Genomic DNA, 22240 nt, shown 5'->3' with positions numbered 1-22240 from the left:
AAGTTCTATTCATGGTGAATAAGAACTAAATTTGAACTAATAAATGACCAAAACTATTTTATTAACTAAAATTGAACAAACCGAAAACATAAGGGACGATCCATATAGTTTATCCAGTCTTTATTCCTTGTAAATATAATTCAGCCTCGGTTTAAGAAGCTTATAGTCCATTTGGTTTTATAAAATATTTACTATTTTCATTTTTATTTTCATTTTTTTAGAAAATAGAAAAAGTTGAAGAAAACATGTTTTGTTGTAAAATTAAAAGAATAAGTGAAAATATGAAAACGTAAAAGATATATTTTCAGCATTTTCATTAAAATTGTTTTTAAAAATTCAAAAAATAAAGAAATATGGTATCTAGATTTTTAACTTAACTTGCACAAATTTAAATCATTGTAATAATAATTTTTTTATTTAATGATACTTGCCTCAAACTTTTATAAAAAAATCAATATGGTCTCTAAATCGAATTTTATTCACGTGAAACATGTATAAATAAATTCTATAGTAGTAGAGAAATAAAGTTTTGAAATGACAACTACCTACTCCTATCATTTCTTAAACGTGGTTAACCCTAATTATAAAATTTAATAATACTGCCGATACTTAGCACTAAATTATTTGATTTAGTAATAATTATGATGCGAGGTTTTCGAACTTGTATCAGTAAAAAAATGACAGTTTTGACAGCAAGCAGGTACCAAGATCTGAAACCAGTATAAATTAACAAGAAATGAGAACTTTTTTCTCCGTCTTCCCCATCAACGCTTGGCGGAATTAGCCAAAAGACATGGTCCCGTGATGCACCTACAACTTGGTGAATTACCATACGTTGTCGTTTCTTCTCCGGAGGCTGCTAGAGAGGTGTTGAAAACACATGATATCAATTTTGCTAACAGCCCTTTCGCCTTGTTGCAGAGATCATATGGTATAATTGTTCAGATATTGCTTTTGCACCATACGGAGCCTGCTGGAGGCAGCTCCGGAAGGTTTGCGCGTTGGAGTTGTTAAGTACAAACGCGTACAATCGTTCCGATTGATCAGAGAAGAGGAGCTTTCAAGTTTTATTAGATCCATCTCTTCCAATACAGGTTTGGAAATCAACCTTGGGAAATGTTATGCAACTTGTCATACAGTATCATTTTGACATCCACTTTATTCGGAAGATGTAAGCAACATGGCGCTTTCATTTCAGTTGAGAGGAAAGTTGTGGAAGCTTTAGATGGTTTTAGTATTGCTGATCTGTTTCCTTCAGTCAAAGTGCTTCATGTGATCAGTGGTATGAGAACAAAACTTGAGAGGCTTCACCATGAATTAGACGTAATGCTTGAACGCATCATTGAAGAACATAGAGGTAGAATTGCAAATCCAAAGGACAGCGATGATGTAGCAGATGATCTAGTTGATGTTCTTTTGAATCTTCAAGATCATGGAGACCTTAAATTTCCCTTAACAAATGACAACATCAAAGCTGTTATCCTGGTTCGTGATTTTGTACTTCAAGCTTCGACATTATTTAGTTGTACAAATTTGTTTTGTAGTTTAACTAATCTGAACTGGTTTTCAGGACTTGCTCATGGCTGCAACCGATACAACTTCAACTACAGTAGAATGGGCAATGTCGGAAATGATGAAAAATCCTAGAATCTTGGAAAAAGCACAAGTCGAGGTGAGGCGAGTCTACGATGGAGCCAGCGACGTCAACGAATCAAAGCTTCACGAATTGAATTACTTGAAGTTAGTTATCAAGGAAACTCTAAGATTACACCCTCCTCTCACTCTGCTACTTCCAAGAAAACACCGAGAGATGTGAGATTAATGGATATGAGATACCAGCCAAGACCAAAGTGATTGTTAATGCATGGGCAATCGGAAGAGATTCCAACTACTGGAATGAAGCCGACAGGTTCGATCCAGGAAGATTCATCGATAGTTCAGTCGACTATAAAGGATTGAACTTTGAATATATTCCCTTTGGCTCTGGAAGGAGGATATGTACTGGCATGTCATATGGTATGGCTGTTGTTGAACTTACCCTTGCAAAATTACTCTACCATTTTGATTGGAAACTCCCAAATGGAATGAAAACTGAAGATCTGGACATGGCTGAAACCTGGTGTTTCTATTAGAAGAAAAAGAGAACTGCACCTGATTCCCATTCCTTACCATCCACCGTGTGTTCAGTAGTTAGAATATATAACAGGGATGATCTCTAAATAAGTCCTGTGAAAAGATTGTTGAACACGATTCACATGCTTCCTACTCCTAATGTATGTTTAAATAACTCCCTTTTATTGTACCCTGTGGTTGAAGCAAGTAAAAATGATTAGGTAAGTGTCATGTTATTCAAATTGCATTTTAGTCAGATCAAGTGCTAATAGGCTGTACAATAAGAGAGACACAATAATTTGGAAACTCGAGATTTGTTTATGTTGTTCAGACAATCCCTTATTCCTCTTCGTCTTACTCGTCTTCCTCATCATCGATTCCGACCCAGTTTGTGAAAGCAAAAAGAAACTCTTTGAAACTCACTGATCCATTTTGATCCCAGTCCACTTCTTCTGCAACCACACAAGTACACATATCAGCTTAGCCTTCGTATGGACCTAAATGTACATATGGTATGGACATATGGGTTTGAGTTTGGGTATGTATATGCAGTTTTTGTTATAGTGTAACAGTGCTAACCAAATCTTTTCATGACTATTTTCCCAGATGAACGATCTCTGGATTCATTGATGGCTTGAGCCATCTCATTCTTGCTGACGAAACCATCCTTGTTCTTGTCTAAGAACACGAATGCATTGACAAAAGTTTTGAATAGTCTCCAAATTCGGCATTCCAGTTCGTCATTTCTAACAATGTCATGGAAGACCAAGCTTACAAGCACACACAATTGCAGACAAATCAGTGAAAGTTAATCAAGTAGTGTGTTGAGGATACAGATTCATGTCCATTAGCATTGTCCTTGATAAGATAGACAAGGCAAAGGAGTACAATGAACTCATTGAATTTGATTCCTATGTCCTGTTGACGAGATCGGTTATCTCCTCCTCTGTGAAAGAAAATTGTAACACCCCAATTTAGGGGCTAAAAATTAGAAATTATAAAGTCGTAGATTTAATTGGTATTTTGAAAGAAACGGTGGATTAAATTGTAAAATTTTAAAGTTGGCAGACCATTTTAAGAAGTGCATGAAGTTAAGTGACTAAACTTTTGGTTTACCCATTTTTTATATATGATGAATTATAAACCCCGTGCGCAGGTTCAACAGGAAGGAAAAATTCCAGTTTTCCCTCTTCAACAACCCTCCTTTCAACTTTGATCTACTCGCCGTCTGACCTCCGATCGACGAGCCGAAACCACCATCGAGTTCGTTGTCAACCGAGGAACAAAACCCCTCAAACCTTTCGTCGTGAATCGTCGCCGTTCGTCGTTAATTTCAGCCGGAAGTATCGTCGGTAATAACTCGATTTCAATTGGTTTTTCCTCGATTCACGACGATCCGATGATCCGTTTACGACACCTCCCACACCATCATGTTCCTTGCATCGTTCCGAGTCCGCCGGTGTCATCCTTGGTCTCCGTCAATGGCGGCGCGTGAGGAGGTGAAGCGGTCAAAGTTTTCGATTTGTTGAAATCGAGCTCTCTGTCGTTTAAAATTGTGAACCGAGCTATCTCGAAATCGCTCAAAATAATTTTAGAAAATTTTTCGAGAATTTAGCACTGTTCACGCGCCCCCACGCGCTGCCACTACGCGTGGGGAAGAAAAAAATAACCGGTTTTGGAGCTGTTTTGACCGGTTTGACAGGTTCCGACCCGACCCGTTTGCCCGACCTGACCCGACCCGTTTACCGTTAATCGGAGTTGACCACAGTTGACCAAAACTTTGACTGGCTTTGACCGGGCATTAAACGACCTTTGACTTTGACTGAGTATACCCCCACGCGCTGCCACTACGCGTGGGGAAGAAAAAATAACCGGTTTTGGAGTGTTTGACCGGTTTGACAGGTTCCGACCCGACCCGTTTGCCCGACCTGACCCGACCCGTTACCGTTAATCGGAGTTGACCACAGTTGACCAAAACTTTGACTGGCTTTGACCGGGCATTAAACGACCTTTGACTTTGACTGAGTATACCTATCTAACATTTTAGACGTTCCAAATCCGATTTCGTAGTCCGTTTTTTCGAAATTCGGACCCGAAGGCCTCGAAATTGGCAGTCAAACCCATTGACTTTGATTTTGACCGAAAATTCTAAATTTTCGAAAAGTCATATTTTATGCTTTCGACGTCCTGAATCCGAATCCGAAGTTCGTTTCGCCAAATTCGAACCCGGTAAGCTGTTTTTCACTGATTTATCATCCGATTCGATCCGTTTATCTCAATTAAGCTCCTTTTCTGATATAATCTTTGTTGATATGGATCCGAGGAAATATTGGAAGATGATTTCAAAATCGAGGGCATTTGAATGGAATTTAATGGTCGATCAGTATTGCACGGAAATCGAGGTAATACTTTATTATCTCTTTATGCTTTATGGAACATGTGAATATTAGTAAAAGCATGATTAAGATAATGTTGGTCTCATTTGTGTAGTTAATTAGTTTCTACACTCGATCTGAATACGGTAAAAGGGTTCAGTAATTGATTATGGTTCAGATGATTTTTATAAGAAATTGAGGGATTGTTAGAATTAAATTACAAGTTCTGTGCTTAGTGATAAAGAAATCAACATGGATTTGTAACTTATAGTTTATTTCATCAAAGGTTAAATGTTAAAGGTACTTGGATGGGAAATTATGATAATACTCTCGTAGGGTAAAATTACGAAAATACCCTTAAGTTGTAAGACGTCAAGAATTGTCCCTAGAAGTTGATTAATAACTCTGAAAGGATATATTGATATGATAAAACTATAGATGTGCTTAAGAAATGCTAGATTTTGCTTACGAAATACAGATAACCGGTTTTTAACCCTTAGAGGGTTTGTGCAAGATATTAGAATTCTATTAAGGAATCATTTCAAGATAAGAGAATGTTCGGGAAAGCAATTGATCATAGGATCTCTAAATTATAATTATTTTCGTTAAGAGCTAATATTAAAATTATCTGGTTAAGAAATTACGGAAATGCCCTTGAGAGGTAAAATAATCCTAGTTAACCCTGAATGAGAAAATACTTTGAGGATTCGTACTTAACTCGATTAAGTACGGATTTGATTGTTAAGATCCTGACTTAGTTCAGGAAAATTTCTGATATTCCGTTTGTAAAATCTGAGAAGACACTTGACCCAGAAATATCCGAGTTATGAGTAAATACCTGAAGAATAATTTGTCGGGGTGTTCTGTTGTCATAATTGTTCGAAATGACTGAAATAAATGATAAGATTGAATTTAATAGTAAGATCAGACGGAAGGAAATGATTGAAATAAGCTGAATCTATAAAATGACCAAAATACCCCTGTAATGGAAATGACCCAAGAATACCACCAAGCTCAAGAATGATTGGATATCTTCGAGCTCTGAAATAAATGGAATAAAAATGAACAAAAAATTACCAAAATACCCTTGTGTCCTATTCTAAGTAAATGCCTTGGATTAATTAAGGAATCCAATTAAGCATAGGTATTGGACTACCTTTAAAAAGTTATGGAACACAGCTTAAGTAAGCCGATCAACTTTAATGATATGTCAGTACCTGAACGGCATAGATATTACTTGAATGCGTGTTCGTCTACTCAAGTTTAGCTCGATGATAATTTTGGAAGTATTCAGATCAGCTCAACTCTAGATCGCATTCAGTAATAAGAATTGGACGTTTGTTCGACAAATAAACCACGAAGACCAAATTGAATTGAACAGAAGTACAATATGTATACGAATTTCAGAAACGTCTGGATTACCCTAGAAAAACCTGAAATCACTGGAATGGACTTGACTGCTAATTGAATTAAGTAACCTCAAGGACTAAGGATTAAATAAGTGATTTGGATGAGTCTGGAAACGTTAATGAACATACATGATGTAATGTTCTTATGTGTCATGAACTACAAATCAAACACGTCAGCAGTTCATGATATAGTGAAAGCGTTAACATGAAATTAGGAGCATTGGAATATCTGTTAGTCTCCTTAAGATCTGTTCAGTGATGACTCAGAAGATGATCTATGGATAATAATATTTGGTATTAAAGAGTAAATACCCTGGAAAGGTAATGAATTAACAAGTTGACAAGTATTAGTTCTGGGGGCTATTTATCTGGAGCTGTTAGATAATCCGATTAATCGACATAGACTGTAAATGTCTTGAATCTTCATTTCTTTCTTACCAGCTTAAGTCATATTCTGAATAACTGATGATTCCGTCAGTTATTTAACTCTTCCAATAGTGATTCTGAATTCCAATATTATATCGGTATACTGAAGATTCGTGTTCCTCTACCTGTTAAGATTATCCAATATCTTTGAATAATATCTGTAAATTCTGGTGTGTTCCCCACTCACATGAAAATTTTATCTGATTTTCGATTTGAATTCTGATCTGATACTTGACATGGATTCTGATCTGATATCTGACATGGATTCTAATTTGATACTTGACTTGGATTCTGATCTGATACTTGACCTGGATTTTGATATGATACTTGACATGAATTATGTTTTGATTTTTGATATATCCGTTTACGGACGAAACATGTTTTATTTGGGGGTATTGTTGGAGGAAGTATACCTGGAGGCTCCTCGACTGTGTGCTCAGGGCCTTACTTACCAATTCCTCGGCTGTGTGCTCAGGGTCTTACTGGACGTGACGGGGTTGTATGGTTCTGGGGAACCTACACATTTTGTACGTGACGGATGGGGGTATATATATATATATGTTTTAAAAGATTTGTATCTTTTTACTGGTTTTATGGGAACACACTAGATAATCTATTCTAATCTCCTGAACTTATTCATCCGAAACACTTCTCTGAACTGAAAGCTCACTGTCTGTTACTATCTGAACTATCAGTAGGATCTTTGCTCATCATAAAGATTTGTATATGTCTGAATCGATAAGGAAATATATGTTTATTTGTGTATCTGCACGTTCTTCAGCATCATCTGGTAGTTCTGTATTACTGAGCTTTCCGAAGCTCACTCTATTACTCACCTTTTCAGGTTAAAAGAATTGTACCAGTGCATCTATCGACTTCAGTAAGGGAGTTCTTCCGGCGTTGTTGCAGAGTATGGTACATATGATTAGGGGGCATGTAATTGTATTTTGATTTATATATGAGTCTGAAAATCTGTTTTATTTTTAAATAGTGACAACTGATTTTATTAGTTTACATGTAATCTAAAAAGTTTTAAATTTTCTGCTATTTTTACAGTGGGTCGCTCCGGTGGCCCAAATGTGACACCCCAGATCGGATCTGGTCACCCTTATCGGTATGTGGGGGTTACAAAAATTGAAGCTGTTGGAAACATTTTTCAGCTCTTCTTGGTCAATTACACCTTTCGAGTCCTCATCTACAAACAAACACAACCAACAAAGACATGTCTCAGTTCAGACAGACAGAACATGGATTGTGTGTTTCTGCTGGCTCATGATCATTAGGAATACTTATCTGCTAATTGTAGAACATTTAGTTAGCAGGAGAAGAAAAGGTTATACCAAACTGTTGAAAACAGCTTTGCATTTCCTTAAGCTCTCATCGATTTTAGGGAATTTTAAGATGGCGGTGTTAAAGGATTTGACTGCAGTTTCTGCAGATGCCCTTCGCTTCATAGCTTCAACCATTTTAGTTTCTAGTTTTGTTTCAGATGATATATCATCTTCCGTTTCACCTCCCATTTCCAACTACTAGTGGGACGAAGAAGACGGGCAGGAAATGCCAGTGAGATGCAAAAGGTTAAAAAGAAAGAAAGCGGGTGCAGTCACCAGGAAGAGGGAGGGAGTTCAAAAGCAAAGTCGAATCGTTTCTTGTCTCTAAAAACAAATGGGAAATGCTGGAATTCAACCACCATCGAGCTTGCAGTGATCCATCAAAACGATTTAACTCGGTACAAATCATATAACAAGGAAGAAAACCACACTTGTTTCGGTTCACGTAGACTTGCAGCAGCTAAAACCATCGGATGATCACCCTCGAGCTTCACACAAGCTCACAAACCATTTTGGCTAACCCTTTGGAAGACAAACGCATCCTACTATGAATCCAAATCCATAACCAATCGCAACAGCTTTCCAACCAAATTCAAGCTTTGAGCCACCGTCTCTGGGGGCATTCATCCATGATTCAGGTGATGGCCAACGACAGAGTGAACTAAGCTGTCCTATAACTCTTGGAATCTCGCCTTCAAATGTGTTGCTAGAGAGATCAACGCTTGTGAAAATAAAATAGCCAAAATCTTTACCATTTCAATCTCCAATCGTCTATAAACTATACCAATGAAATAAACATATGAGTAACTTCTTTGCCCCATGTATCTCACAGCTTTGCCGTCGTCAACACTTTAAAATTTCTCATGTAGCTGGTTGGCCCTTGGCAAAGAACCAAAAGTCAAAAGGTGTAAAACTTGAAAAATAAAAGTTTAACGACTAAAAATTAAATTGTTTTAATGTTTAATGACAAAATCGATACTTAATTAAAGTTGAAGAGGAAAAAATTATGGATCAAGTCGTTAACAATTTAACAATCTAATGTCCTAATGTTCTATATATTATCATAAAAATAAGGTTCAATTGATAACAATAGTAATAAACTTCCATTAAATTGGAATGGGTAGAATGTTAACATTCCAAGTAACAACTGAAAAGTCCAATTGTTGACGTATATCCATATTTAATAGAAGTTAACTAATAATACTATCAATTAGATTTTTATTTAAATCAAACAAATACAACTAAATTCCTCTAATTAAATGTGGGTGGACTGAGCATAAGTAGAAATGCAGCAGATAGCCTCAACAAGTTTCAAAATACTATCCCACTATATTGCTTTTCCCCCAATTTTGGGTAAATGATGCAAGGTATTTTCTACATTGAATCCTGTGGAATATGCTACTGTCCAGTCTTTTCAAATGAAAAGCTGGAATGGGATCCTAATATATACAGCAAAACATAACTTAAAAACGGAAACAACAATGGCAAAATCTGCAACCCAGAACCCTCAACGCACTGCACTTGAATATGAATTGTGTGGCGAAAACTCTTGCATCACGCATGTTAAGCAATGGCCAAAGCAGCAGCAGCAGTAGAGTAACTACAAGTTGGTTTGCCTCTTTCATGCAAATCCGATTGCGTCGTGAAAACCAAATATCCAGTTTTGCACCCTGCGACGTTCTATAACTTGACTCCTACCCCTTCAAGGGCAGCTGCCATTGATGCAGATGCCTCTTCAAGTGTTCGCTTCTTTTGGACCGAGTTGAAGGCTTCAAGAATATCTCCTTCCTGCCATTCATCAAAATCATCCATTCCCATACCGCACTCCAAACCAGCATTTACCTGTCAGAGAAGAAATTATCATATGATCACGTCAACTAATATTGAAACCGAGAAGAGTTCCACATCCCCTGAATAGTTTCAAGATCAATACTTGAACCATTTATCAACCAGATAAATTTAGTATGAAAGCTGAAAATATTAATGCTGATATCACCATTTCGCATGATAATTGACCCAGTATCTATGGGAGAAGCATCTCCGAACATGATCTAGAAGGATAAGACCACAATCCAACTTCCCCAAACATTAAAGATTCTGGTTGTGAAGGTAAAACACTTTCAGCCACAAGGCAATAAATGACTAATATGAATTTGCCACCTAAGTTCCTTCTATCATTCAAAATTTCATTTGAGAACAACCGGCTTCTAAGAAAACTGTCAATGCTGGTTCCTGTCTTCACCAAATTTGAATTGTCAAAAATGGAAACAAAGTCCAACCAACCATAGAATTCAATATTTTGTTCATCTCACTGCTTATCTAAAGTTACTAATCAAATATATACCAATCTCTGACTTAATTATCCAACACGTAACTTCTGGTTGTGGATATCTTTATATGCAATTTGATATGGTTATTTCGACTTTTTCCATCTTTATGTCACACGACTAGGCAGAATATAACCCATCAAATCCTCCCAAGTATAATTATAAGATAATTTACACATCTCTAGTACCCAATATATGACAAAATCTAGGAAAAGCTTACTGGAAGAGCATGCATTTAGATTTCACATTAAAGAGGGCTTAGGATGGAGAATCCCAAGAAAGAAAGCAGTAGTGCTGGGAATCAACACAATACCTCTTTAACAATTTCCTTAACCCTTCGCAATGAATCAAGAACACCAACATGGACTGTGCGACCATTTCTAATGACACGAATGCCACAACCATTCACCACCTTCCCCTCTGTTACCATACATCCAGCAACACGACCACTGCCACTGCTGAAAACAGCCCGAACCTCTGCAGAGCCAATTGGTATTTGTTCCTAGCAAAAGAGAAGCAGAACATGTCAACTCCAAATATTTAGTGCAGAAATCTTAAACATACTAACAGAAAAGTAAGTACTTGACCCAAGAATTTAAAGCCTCCAAGTTCTCAGTTTACAACTGATCAAACTAAATTCACTGTTTAAAGGAGTGGACAAGAGCAGTGTAAAAGAAACAAAAAACACCAAAAATTAAAAGTACGAGAGAGAAGGACCATTGCCTCAGCATACTTCTATTCACATTCAACCAATACAGGTAGAAGACAATGATCAAGGTAATGAGGAAAAACATGACTACCGGGGGTTTGAAGAGATATACCCATGGGAAGAAGTATAGAAAAAGTATGCAAATAGCTGATATAGGCAATTAGGATTAAAGGCTTAATCAATAAGATTTGGGTTTCCCTCCATGCCCCTTCCTTTTAATTTTCTACTCTTAAAAACAAGGGACAAGCTTGATCAATACGATATATCCATGTACATTTTGATCCGGGAACCAAATGGAATGCCAGAGACGAGAGAGCATCATTTAGAACACCCCCCGTCAAAAAAAATAATAATAATTGCTTAAAACATAAGACTAACCTCAACAGGCTCGAGAAGTCCTTCCATTGCATTCCTCACATCGTCAACAAGTTCATAGATAATTCTATATAGCCGAATCTCAACACCTTTATTTTCTGCATAGCTTTTGACTGAACCTGGTGTCTTCACATTAAATCCGAAAATAATGGCTTTGCTAGCAACTGCAAGATCGACATCACTGGTGCTTACATCTCCAGTTGCTTCCAAGAGAAACTTCAAAGTGACATTGTCTTGTGGGAGCACCTGCAATGCTTGTCTGACAGCCTCTATGGATCCCTAGTTGTGGAAAACAAATACATTTCGCAAATTATACTGGAAACAGATAAAAAAGTTCAACAAGAATGTTTGCGGATGTTTATTTCTTTTTATGGGATAAGCACTCGGCAAAAGCGTTGAGCAGTAGAATAAGTAAATAACTTGTAAGTAATGCACCACCAACACAAGTTTTTTTTAAAGCATATAGCAGTCCCTTTTTTCTGGAACAATAATGATACAAGTTCACTATTTCAATTTCAATGTTTGACCCGTATTATTCAATTGTCTTATAATTTGTCTGTATGCTTGCTATCCTCAGCTTTTAGGTACCATTATGGAGAAGGAAACTCTATTTTGGCACCATGTCAGTATCATGCAGTTCACATGCACCCAACATCCCAATAAACCTTTAAAATATGTTAACGGTCGCATAAAAAATATGTTCAGCTCAACAGATGACTTATAATCCGTATTTCCTAGCACAAAAATTGATGTAGCTATACATATACCAAGAGCCCTTTTTGTTTCCTTCTCTTACCCCTTTTCACTTGAACAAAAGAATGAGATCTGACCTAACCTGATAGCATCAGTATGATCATGTACTCGATAGAGCCATGTCCATACACTTTTTCAAATTTCATTCTACTCAAATTAACAACATTTTTAGCAATATTACCTTGCATGTTGTCTCATTCGCATAAATCTGATGTACATACCTGTAAATCAACCTTCAAGATAATATTTAGCTGGTGCAAGTCTAACCCAGAAAGCTTTCCAGCTGACACCGCAGAAGCTAAAGAAGAAAGAGTGACCTTTCCATCCCCAGCCTTGGCTGACATACGTTCATTCCGCAACAACTCTGCACATGCCTCTGCCTTTTCACGTGCAACATCAAGGGAATCAACAACCTCAAATTCATCACCAGCAACTGGAACATTATTCAAACCAATGACCTGTAGAAATACAAACCAGATCTTTTAGGGGAAACTCTAGTCCTAGAGTGTTGCTATAAAAATTAAACAAACAAAGCCAATTAATGGAAACTATGGCACAGGAATTCAACGGAATGCTTCACCGTACTTTTACTCCTGGTTAATTTCAAAATATGCTGGTAATATAAATCTAAAAAGAGTATATTCTGCATGTTATTAGCTCAGAAAAGCCAATTAATGAATATTGGAGTTTTGTAGCACCAACCTCGAGGAAGATTGTAGTTTTGTTGTGTATGTGTGTGAACACAAGTGACACAGAGAGAGAGAGAGACTATGGATCAAGCCCCATACTAAAAAGAAACAGTAAAGCCTAATTCATCACACCAATGCTTTAGATGAGTACTAAAGGATTCATAAATCTGTGAATCTTGCAATTTTAAAATAAGAACCAACACAGATTTTCCTCAAAGAAAAGAAGGGTAAGGTTATCTTAGCAGTTTACTGTTAAACAATTATGATTTGTCTGTTGCAGTCTCCTATCAAAAAAAATTTGTCTGTTGCAGTCCAGCATACCTCTAAACAGCAAAATCTAAAGTTAATGCTATTAGATCTTTCAAAAAAAAGATAAAGCTACCAGTTATCAACTAATGATGTTCAAATCAATGTCATCAATGAAAAAAAATTATGTAAATCGGGAGTACTTCCATGGACAATTTTGCCCATCTTACTTTCCATGTTATACAAAATACAATCATAGAGAAGTATATTTACCTAGATCTACTAGAAATATTGTCTTTCTACCTAAACAGCAATAGTTAATCTTAATCAAGGGATTGCATAAATGATGTCATTTGAACTGATTTCTTTAACAAGCTTCTTCAATGTATTACAGCTTTAAAGTTAGAAGACCCATAATCATTTGATTAGACCCTAAGTTAATGATATTTTAAAAGCCTTGTGAGAGCGCTGCAGAGGGAAGAGGGTAGGAGATTTCCCCCATGTTGCTGCGACTCTTCATTTTTCTTGAGGTAACCATGTCCGACACATGGGTATATGGATATGACCTCCAAGGATTCTCTAAATACATGGAAAAACCTTCTTAAAAATCTAACCATACCCATGTCGGACATGTACCCATATCTGTCACTCACACTTGAGTCCAAGTACCATAGGATTCCCCACCTTCCTCCAACACCAGTTCATTTAAGTTAAGGTTATTCTGCCATTTTATCCATCAATTTCAACTAGGCTACAATATTATGCTTCACAGAAATACAAGTAGTACCACTAAAGCAACCACAGAAAAATTGAGGCTATAGATGACATTTCAAAGTTCAAGCCTAAGCTTTAGCATCAACTATATTTACATTGTGAATTAGCAGGGTGGTTCTATGGTGAAAAATTAGCATGATCGCATACACTACAGCCTCATGATTGATGACGTCATATAATCAAGGAAAGCAACTAATTTGCTAAGGTGATTCTGTGATTCATATTGAAGATATAGGTGGTAGGCATGACTGAAGAGGGCAAAGAAAAATGTTGTTTCCATTTCTGCTCTATTGGCAGCCTCAAATGTAGAGGAATTTCAACAATCTGACACTCACACTATACGTGTCACTAAATTCCAACAAGGGTCCAAAAGGAAATCAAGTTGCATGTCAAAATGTCAACTAATCTGCAATTAATCCAACAAAATTTCCATATCTGCACTCTACTTAGTGCAACAAATTTATTAGCATGTTTCAAACGTTGAAAATACACTCAAATATGGCAAGACAGACAGGGTAAATAAAAAGCTGAAGTGTTGAACATAATAATTTGCTAACCTGTACAGGTATGGAGGGTCCAGCCTCATCAACACGGTTTCCGCTATCATCAAACAAAGCACGCACCTGACCAATGACATACCATATAGTAAGCAAAAGATTTTCATGTTAGAACAAACAAGAGTTTGACTTTAGGTTACCAACCTTTCCAAAGGCTTCTCCACAAACAACTACATCACCTCTTTTAAGGGTTCCATTCTGCACAATAAAACTAGCTACAGGTCCCTTGGATTTATGAAGACCTGCCTCAATTACAGTGCCTTTTGCATTTCGATCAGGATTAGCCTTTAACTCTTGTAACTGAAAAATTCAGGGTGAAGATCATATTCATAGTAAATATACGCAAGAGACTCGTGCACTTATAGTCAGATGCAAAAAATGGCATTATTTAAACGATCACCAATGATATCACCAATTACACCTAAAATCATATTGAATTTTTTATGCATCAATGAAATGTTTTTGCTTCTCAAAATGTTTCGAAAGTGATATTATTAACCGTCAGTAGAATTCGAAAAAAGCTTATTCCTTGAGAGAGATATTTCTCGAATTACTAGTTTATAAAGAAAAAGGATAAATATCAAAACTATACGTGAAGTCATGAACTTCGGTAAAATGTGCAATGTGATAAATAAACTTTGATTTTGTGCAATTGTATATGTTAAGTTTTGATTTGATTCAATTTTCACAAATCACTTGTACCATTATCAATGTAAACATCAGTTTATGTTTATGTATTGCATTCACAAATAGTTATATTTATCCAATATGAAAATAAATAGATGCATTTATTTATAAAATGTGTAGAATTGAATCAATACCAAAATTTCATGTGTAAAATCGAACCAAAATCAAAGTTTCATGCATATAGTTGTACCAAATCAAAGTTCAAATATCACATTGCACATTTGACCAAAGTTCATGTGTATTTTTTATAATTTTCTCTAAAGAAAATGAAGTAAAGAGCAAATTCAAAATGCTTTAAAAATTTAGAAAGAGAAGAAAAAGGAACTGTGGATGTGCTGCATTATTGGATATACAAATTGATAACAAGCAAGATTATATGCGCTTGGTACGGGAAGATTTCAAAGCAAAATGGTTAAGATACAGGAAAGGCAATAATAGTACACACCTCAGCAACTAGCATTACAGTCTCCAACAGATCATCTACATTCTGCCCTTTAAGAGCACTGATCTGTAATAGCAGGTGCAAAAATATAAGCATCTAAAAAGTACATAAGTAAAAAACAAAAGAAAAAAGATGCATATGATATATCATTAAGAATAAAACCTGAACCATAGGGATGTCACCACCCCAATCTTCTGGCATTAGACCAATTGATGAAAGCTCTTGCATGACTCTTTCTGGGTTAGCTCCATCTTTGTCTATCTGTTAAAGAGAAATGAATAATATTAGCTATATCTCAATGCCAACACTAAGAGCACCAAAACATTCCTGTAGAGTAGACTTACTTTCTGATTGTCAGAACAGAAAGTAACCTTACAGTTAACACACCTTATTTATAGCAATGACAATTGGTACTCCAGCTGCTTTTGCATGAGCTATGGCCTCATTTGTTTGAGGACGAATCCCATCATCAGCAGCCACCACAATGACCACAATGTCAGTAACACGTGCCCCACGAGCTCTCATTGCACCAAAAGCCTACAGAAACATGTAATAGGTATCATCCAACAATGCAAGTAGGTAGCATTTAGAATTTACTATACCATATAGCATTATTGTGAAGGTTATTTGTTGCTCTAGAAAGTAAGAACATACTGAAGGGGAATGTAAAGCTCTTCCTAATTGACAAAGAACTTTAAAGCTGAAAGATCCTAGTAATTATTTTACCTCATGTCCGGGAGTATCAAGAAAAACACATGGTTGTAACTTGCCATCTACAGGTACTGAAACTTTGTATGCTCCAATTCCTTGAGTTATACCACCTGCTTCTGCAGCAGCCACCTACAGATATCCAGCAATCTAGTTTCAGTTTGAAAATGAATGTTTTTGCTAGTTAGTAACCGCATGAAGCTTTGAGTATTGGTTGACCAAATTATCAGTTATTTTATGCAGAGAAGTATTCTATCACTTGCTCACCACTGTGAAAATGTGTGAGGGGTTGGAGGAAAGAAATAAAAAATCAAGTAGAGCAAGTAAGACCTATGACCTGAAAGTTCCTATTATTTTCAAATGGAAATATACTCAAGAAGCATTAGACTAATCAAGCTTCCACGCACCTTGCTTTTTCGAATATAATCCAGGAGAGTTGTCTGTCAAGCATAAATAACCAATAAGGTCAAATAAGTTTCTTACTTCTTAAATTCAAATTGACATAAAAGAACAGGAGAAATTCTATCCACAAAAGGTTACACCTAACCTTCCCATGGTCAACATGACCCATTATAGTGAGAACGGGAGGTCTGTCTTGTAGCTTGTCTAGGTCATCTTCATCGAAAATTTCCTTCTTTTTTGCCATTTCTTCTACCTTAACAGGGTCAGCATCTATGACTTCAACCTCATACTCCTTACACACCATCTTAACAATGTCTTTGTCCAAAGTTTGCACTCCATCTGGTTTAATCCCCCTGGAGTACAAAGATCCAAGAATTTCACCCTCACCAATAGCCAAATTGTAAGCTAACTCCTCTACCGACATGCCTTTTTCTCCAACTTCCAAAATTTCTACTTTAACAGGTGCTGCCTCTTTGGCAGCTTGGATTCTGGCTGCCTTCCTGCTAGCTTTACTCCATTTCCGCCCTTTCCTTGCAGTGACAGCACCAGGTATTGACACATTCAATTCTGATGTCTCCTCATCAGGAATTTCAAGATCGTTGTCACTAATAATGCGCCTCCTAGGTCCTCCTGGAGAACTATTTTTTTTCCGATAATCATTCTTGAACTTTCCAGGGGCAGGGCCCTTCGCTGGCTTTGTAGGAGCTAAAACAGCTTGAGCAATAACAGGGTCAACCACAGGCTTCTTTGATGCAAATTTATCAATCAGAATAGGCTTTCTTTCTTTACTCTTCCCATCTGGATAAGACTCTGACTTTCGACCTGCCCCAACATCTTTCAAGATAACCGGCTTCTTCACCACAGGCGGAGGAGCTACAGATGGCTTAGATTGTAACTTAGGTTGAGGTCTTAAAGGTGGTTGTGGAGGTCTCAAAGGTGCCGCACCACTTCCACCTTGAGACTCCAACTTCCCCTCCCCTCCTTTATTATCATTAGTATTAACCTTAGAAGACTCTTTAACAACCTTTTGCACAGTCCCAACACTATCCCCTTTCCTCCACACACTTTTCAAAGTCTTAGTCTTTTTGCCACTGCCCGAACCAGCACCACCATTACCACTCGCTTTGCCTTTATTCACATCGACATTAACATTTACATTTGAAGTTTCCAACTTCTCAGCTTTCTCCAATACTTCACCTAAAGACTCAAACAGTTTATTCCTCTCATCCTCTTCTTTATCCCCATCCTCACCCTCGCTCAATTCACCATTCCAAGACAAACCCTTATCGTTTTTTGCCCCTTCGGAATTTAAAACCGGCTTGGGGCCAGGTTTAAGAACAATTTCAGCATCACTATCTTTATAAGAAGAGGAAGAAGCATTGTTTGCCTCAGCAACAAAATCCGTGGGTGCCACAGAGTATTTACACTTACATTTCCTACTAAAACTCCTCTTAGACAACGAAACTCTTCTAACACAAGAATAGTAAGACGATGAAACCGATTCAGGGAAATAATTAATGAAAGAAGTAGCATTAATGGTTCCCAAATTAACAAGCGAAGCTAATGAAGAGGAAGGCATTGTTCCAACAACTATCACTATTGTAAACCGAATCTGTTCATCTGAATTAGGAGTCAAAATGAACAGAAAAATAAACCCAGGAAAAAAACTAAAAAAAGGGAAAGGCTAACCGATATTATCAGGGAATTGGGCAAAATGATAAAATTGTGAGGTGGAAGTTATGGGGGACAAGAGAAGCTAAAAACTGGGATCTGCGAGTCTCGACTCGACATGTTGTGGGTAATGTCATTGTGTGGCTGATTCTCCTCCTGTCGATTTATTTCTCTTTGGGATTTTTTTGTGATAAGGCTTTTTTTTCCTTATAAAAATGTAAAAATATTGCATTGGTTTTGACTCACGAATCAAAAACAAAATTTGGGAATTTTCTCGCATTTTTTTTATAGTTTTTCTCGGGAAAATGAGTCTGGAGGTTTAAGTTAATTTGACGGTCAATCTCAAGCAATTCTCAAGCTCTTGTTGTCTAATATTTGTTAAAATCCAGAATTAATTACATCAAAATCAGCATAAAATAAGTATTTTCATGTAACCAACTCAACTTCTCCAAACCATTCATTGTATTTGTCACTGAACAAAACCTAGAATTTGAAAATAAGTATTTTCAATATAAAAATTAGAATTATGATATTACGAATAAAATAAATTAGATTAAAAAATTTATCTTATAATAAATTTCTATAACACGCATTTCAAATTAATTAATCAATAAATCAAATATCATAATTATTAAAAGAACCCAATATACATAATAAATTTACCTATTGTATCCTGGTGGCATAACATGTAGGGATGGGCATGGGACCCGAACTCGACGGGTTTCGACCCAATCCTATCGGATCAGATCGGATTTTTTAAAAAATCGAGTTGGGAAGGGTCGGTCGGATTTTTAAAGGTGTGCTCGGGTCAGGTTCAGGTTTATGGTGAAAATATCTAACATGAAAAAATATAATTTTACCTTATATTTAGGAATAATTACAATAATACCCCTCTATATATTATTTTTTTTCAATTAAATAATATTTTTATTGAATAAAAAGAATATTTTTATTATTTCGGGTCGGGTCGGGTGGAGGATATATTATGCAAGTCGGGTAAGATTTCGGAGAAGGAGTCGTTCTCGGGTCAGATCGGATAGACCAAAAATTCGACCTAACCCGACCCATGCTGATCCCTAATAACATGCTTCTAGTTGCCCATTGAGAGAAAAAGGAATTTCCTTAATTAAGATTTTGGGCCTTAAGCCCATAAGTTTAATTTCTTTTATTTTAACTAAGACTTAAGCCCACAATTTAATAATCTTAATATATCTGGCTCTACATAAAGTAAAAAAGCCCAAAGTTGAATAAAACTGCTTTTCTACCCAATTTTAATAGAGTAATGGTTCTCATATTGAGTACCTTCAATGATTTAATAGAGTGTTATTTTTATTTTTGAGTTTGAGCATATATATTTTGTAAGGTGTGTATTGTCAATGATAAAAAAAAGTATATAAATAAATATTATTCTTATAATCACCACATATTATTTAAGAAAAAATAAGTATTTTCCAAATTCATATAGTTTTGTAAGTAAGTATACATTCTACCTTTTTTGTTACACTTTAATACCAAAGCAGATGCACTAATCCCCATAAGTGTCCAATGCATCCCTATTATTGAAATAATAATAATTAAATTTAATGAAATAAGTTAAGGAAAAACAAAAAAAATGTATACCCATTATTTTAAAAAACTATTAAATTTTGAACCCTCATTTTTTAATTTCTAAATCAGTCCTTGCTTATTATACGCTTATACCATTTTATCCCTTATAAACATTGTTCTTCGGATTTGTATTATCAAGGAAATAAATCGTCCTAAACCACTCATTTAATAAATTAAAATATATTTCTACTTAAATACATGTAGACAAGTCTCTCTCTATATATATATTTATAAAATCCACTAATTTTATTAAAAATAAAAAATATCCATAATTACTATGAAAGTTTACTAAACGTAAACTAAACACTTAAGGTTTGTTTGTTCATTGAAAACATTTTTTAGAAAATATTTTTCGTAAAATGAATTACATTTTTTTATAAAAGTTTTCTGGAAAATATTTTACGGTATTTGAAAGAGGTTGTATAAACCATTTCCACTAGTAGATGAATTTTTTTATAAATTATTTATTATAAATATTAAATACAATAAATAATATTATTTATCATAAAAACTTATTATTATTTTTTTTTTGAAATGTTAGAATAATTTATTTATTTATTATTAAAATATTATTTGTATAACTTTATTAATAAAAATATTAATACTAGTACATTATATTGAAATAAAAATATTATAAATTATATTAATTATTTATTAAAGTAATAGTATTATATTATATTTTAAAAAATATTATTTAATATACTTTAAAGATCTTTATTAACATATTATTAGATTATTATATTAATTTTAAATACATAAATAATAGTATTCATTATTAATAATTTAATAATATTATCTCTATGAAATTAATAAATAATATATATTTTATTAATAATTTATTAAAATAAAAATATAATATCTTACATTATTAAAATAAAAAAACCAATAAAATATCTTGAACAAAAGATAAATATAAATGGGATCAAAATATTGAAAGACCACCAATAAATCGAAAATCATAATAGTATGACATGAGAAAACTATCTATGAACACAAATCACGTATCTAATTATAATATAAGGTTTCAAAGTAGGAAAAATCAACATGATAATAAATAAGCGACAATCACAACGATGTCAAATCCAATCATGGCAAAATTAAAAATAAATAACATTCAAATGATCGAAACGTGTCAAAAGACAGAAAAAAAATTATATCATAAAATTAAGAAAAACATACTATAAAAAAGTGTTGTTATAAGAGAGAAGAGAGAGAGAGTACTAAAGTTAATGTCGCTGCCGCCTGTGGGTGCTATCAAAAAATGAAAAAAAAAACATACACACAAACAGGGGCATTTATATCTTTTCCACATATGTTTTTTTATGATGTATCCACATATGTTTTTTTATGATGTATCCACATATCTTATAATTTAAATAATTAATGAGTAAGTATATCACATTTGATATTTATATCTGAATCCAAGCAACACATAAAATTTTATAAGATTATTTATTTAATTTGATGTAGAAAAAGAAACGGGCATAAAAATTTATATTTGGTGCGAACTTATAAAATTTTTAATGGAGTTGAACTTATAAGATTTTATAGATGAAACGAATTTTTAAAAAAAGAAATATAAATAAAATATTTAAAATATAAAAAAAATAAAAAAAAATAGTAAAACCACCCCACCTACCTGTCTAACATTCTGTTCTTTTAATGTCCTACATGATTGGGTAAAAATTTCCGAACTCAATGTAAGCTATCAAAGAAACAAGGATAAAATAAATTTAGGATTTACAATGTGTTCGCTGTTATCTTTTTTTTTTTTTTTTCAGGTGTCTTGCTTTTATACCTGTTTCTCCATCAAAGAACCAGTAGGCCATTTGATTGTAATACTAATTTAGCTCTGTGCATGGATTTATTTTCTATTAGAAGCATTCACTGATATAAAATATTTTTCATTGTTGATTGTTGGCTTCTGTGAAACTATATTTTGATATAAAAATTAGGGAAAAATATTTTTGGACTTGAATTGAATTTATTCAAAGTTTGTAAAAATAATTCACAGTCATTAAAAGTAGATTTGAGCACAAAATGATTTTCTAGACAAGAAGTACCGATATTGTTCTTACATTATCGATACCTCATGAATAGTATCGATATTGTTCATATGGTATCGATACCAAAGGTAAGGGAAGTATCGATACTTACTAGGTAGTATCGATACTACCAACATTGTTCAAATTCCATAATGCAAAAATGGTACTGATACCCAAAGGGGTACCGATACTACTTTGTATAGTAGTATCGATACCATAGGCATAGTATCGATACCATCAGGCCCCAACGGCTAGTAACGACTAATTGATTTAAAAATAACAAAGGTAGTACCAATACTCCTTTTAAGAGTATCGATACCCTATGTACTGGACAATTTTATTTTGCAGAGAAAACATCCCCAAACGACTCCAAATCACTCCCAACGACTATAAACAACCACAAGTTCATTCCAACATAAAATACAAGTTGATGACACTTGAAAAAGGGTTAGAACACCTATCCAAGCAATCAAACACAAGATAAGAGTTTTTCAATCTTATTTCATCTCTCTTGTAAATATTAGTGTTTAGTGAGCTAAATTTGTAAACAACCTACCTTTGAGAGGTTTTATTGTTTACTTTTTTTTACCTTTT

At 34.8% G+C, this 22240-nt stretch overlaps 1 protein-coding gene and 2 pseudogenes across 1 annotated transcript; 1 reads left to right on the top strand and 2 right to left on the bottom strand.

The window, feature by feature from the left end:
• The first annotated feature begins 804 nt into the window (after positions 1-804).
• On the top strand, positions 805-2223 carry LOC120152962 (annotated as a pseudogene).
• Positions 2224-2451: 228 nt separating this feature from the next.
• LOC120153989 lies at positions 2452-7989 on the bottom strand (annotated as a pseudogene).
• Positions 7990-8962: 973 nt separating this feature from the next.
• On the bottom strand, positions 8963-22240 carry LOC120157734 (translation initiation factor IF-2, chloroplastic-like; the record flags this gene model as incomplete). Its single annotated transcript, XM_039168781.1, has 13 exons — positions 8963-9495; positions 10294-10482; positions 11068-11343; positions 12039-12275; positions 14084-14149; positions 14228-14383; positions 15216-15278; positions 15375-15473; positions 15600-15749; positions 15939-16052; positions 16328-16360; positions 16468-17989; positions 22236-22240. Coding segments are annotated over 13 exons (3072 nt in total), but the record flags the coding sequence as incomplete, so codon positions are not given.

The sequence above is a fragment of the Hibiscus syriacus genome, unplaced genomic scaffold, assembly GCF_006381635.1.
Source record: "Hibiscus syriacus cultivar Baekdansim isolate YM2019G1 unplaced genomic scaffold, ASM638163v2 tig00002840_pilon, whole genome shotgun sequence".
In the NCBI taxonomy this organism is placed as follows: Eukaryota; Viridiplantae; Streptophyta; class Magnoliopsida; order Malvales; family Malvaceae; genus Hibiscus; species Hibiscus syriacus.
Note: the sequence above shows the minus strand (reverse complement) of the source record. Positions and strands in the feature narration are given on the sequence as shown.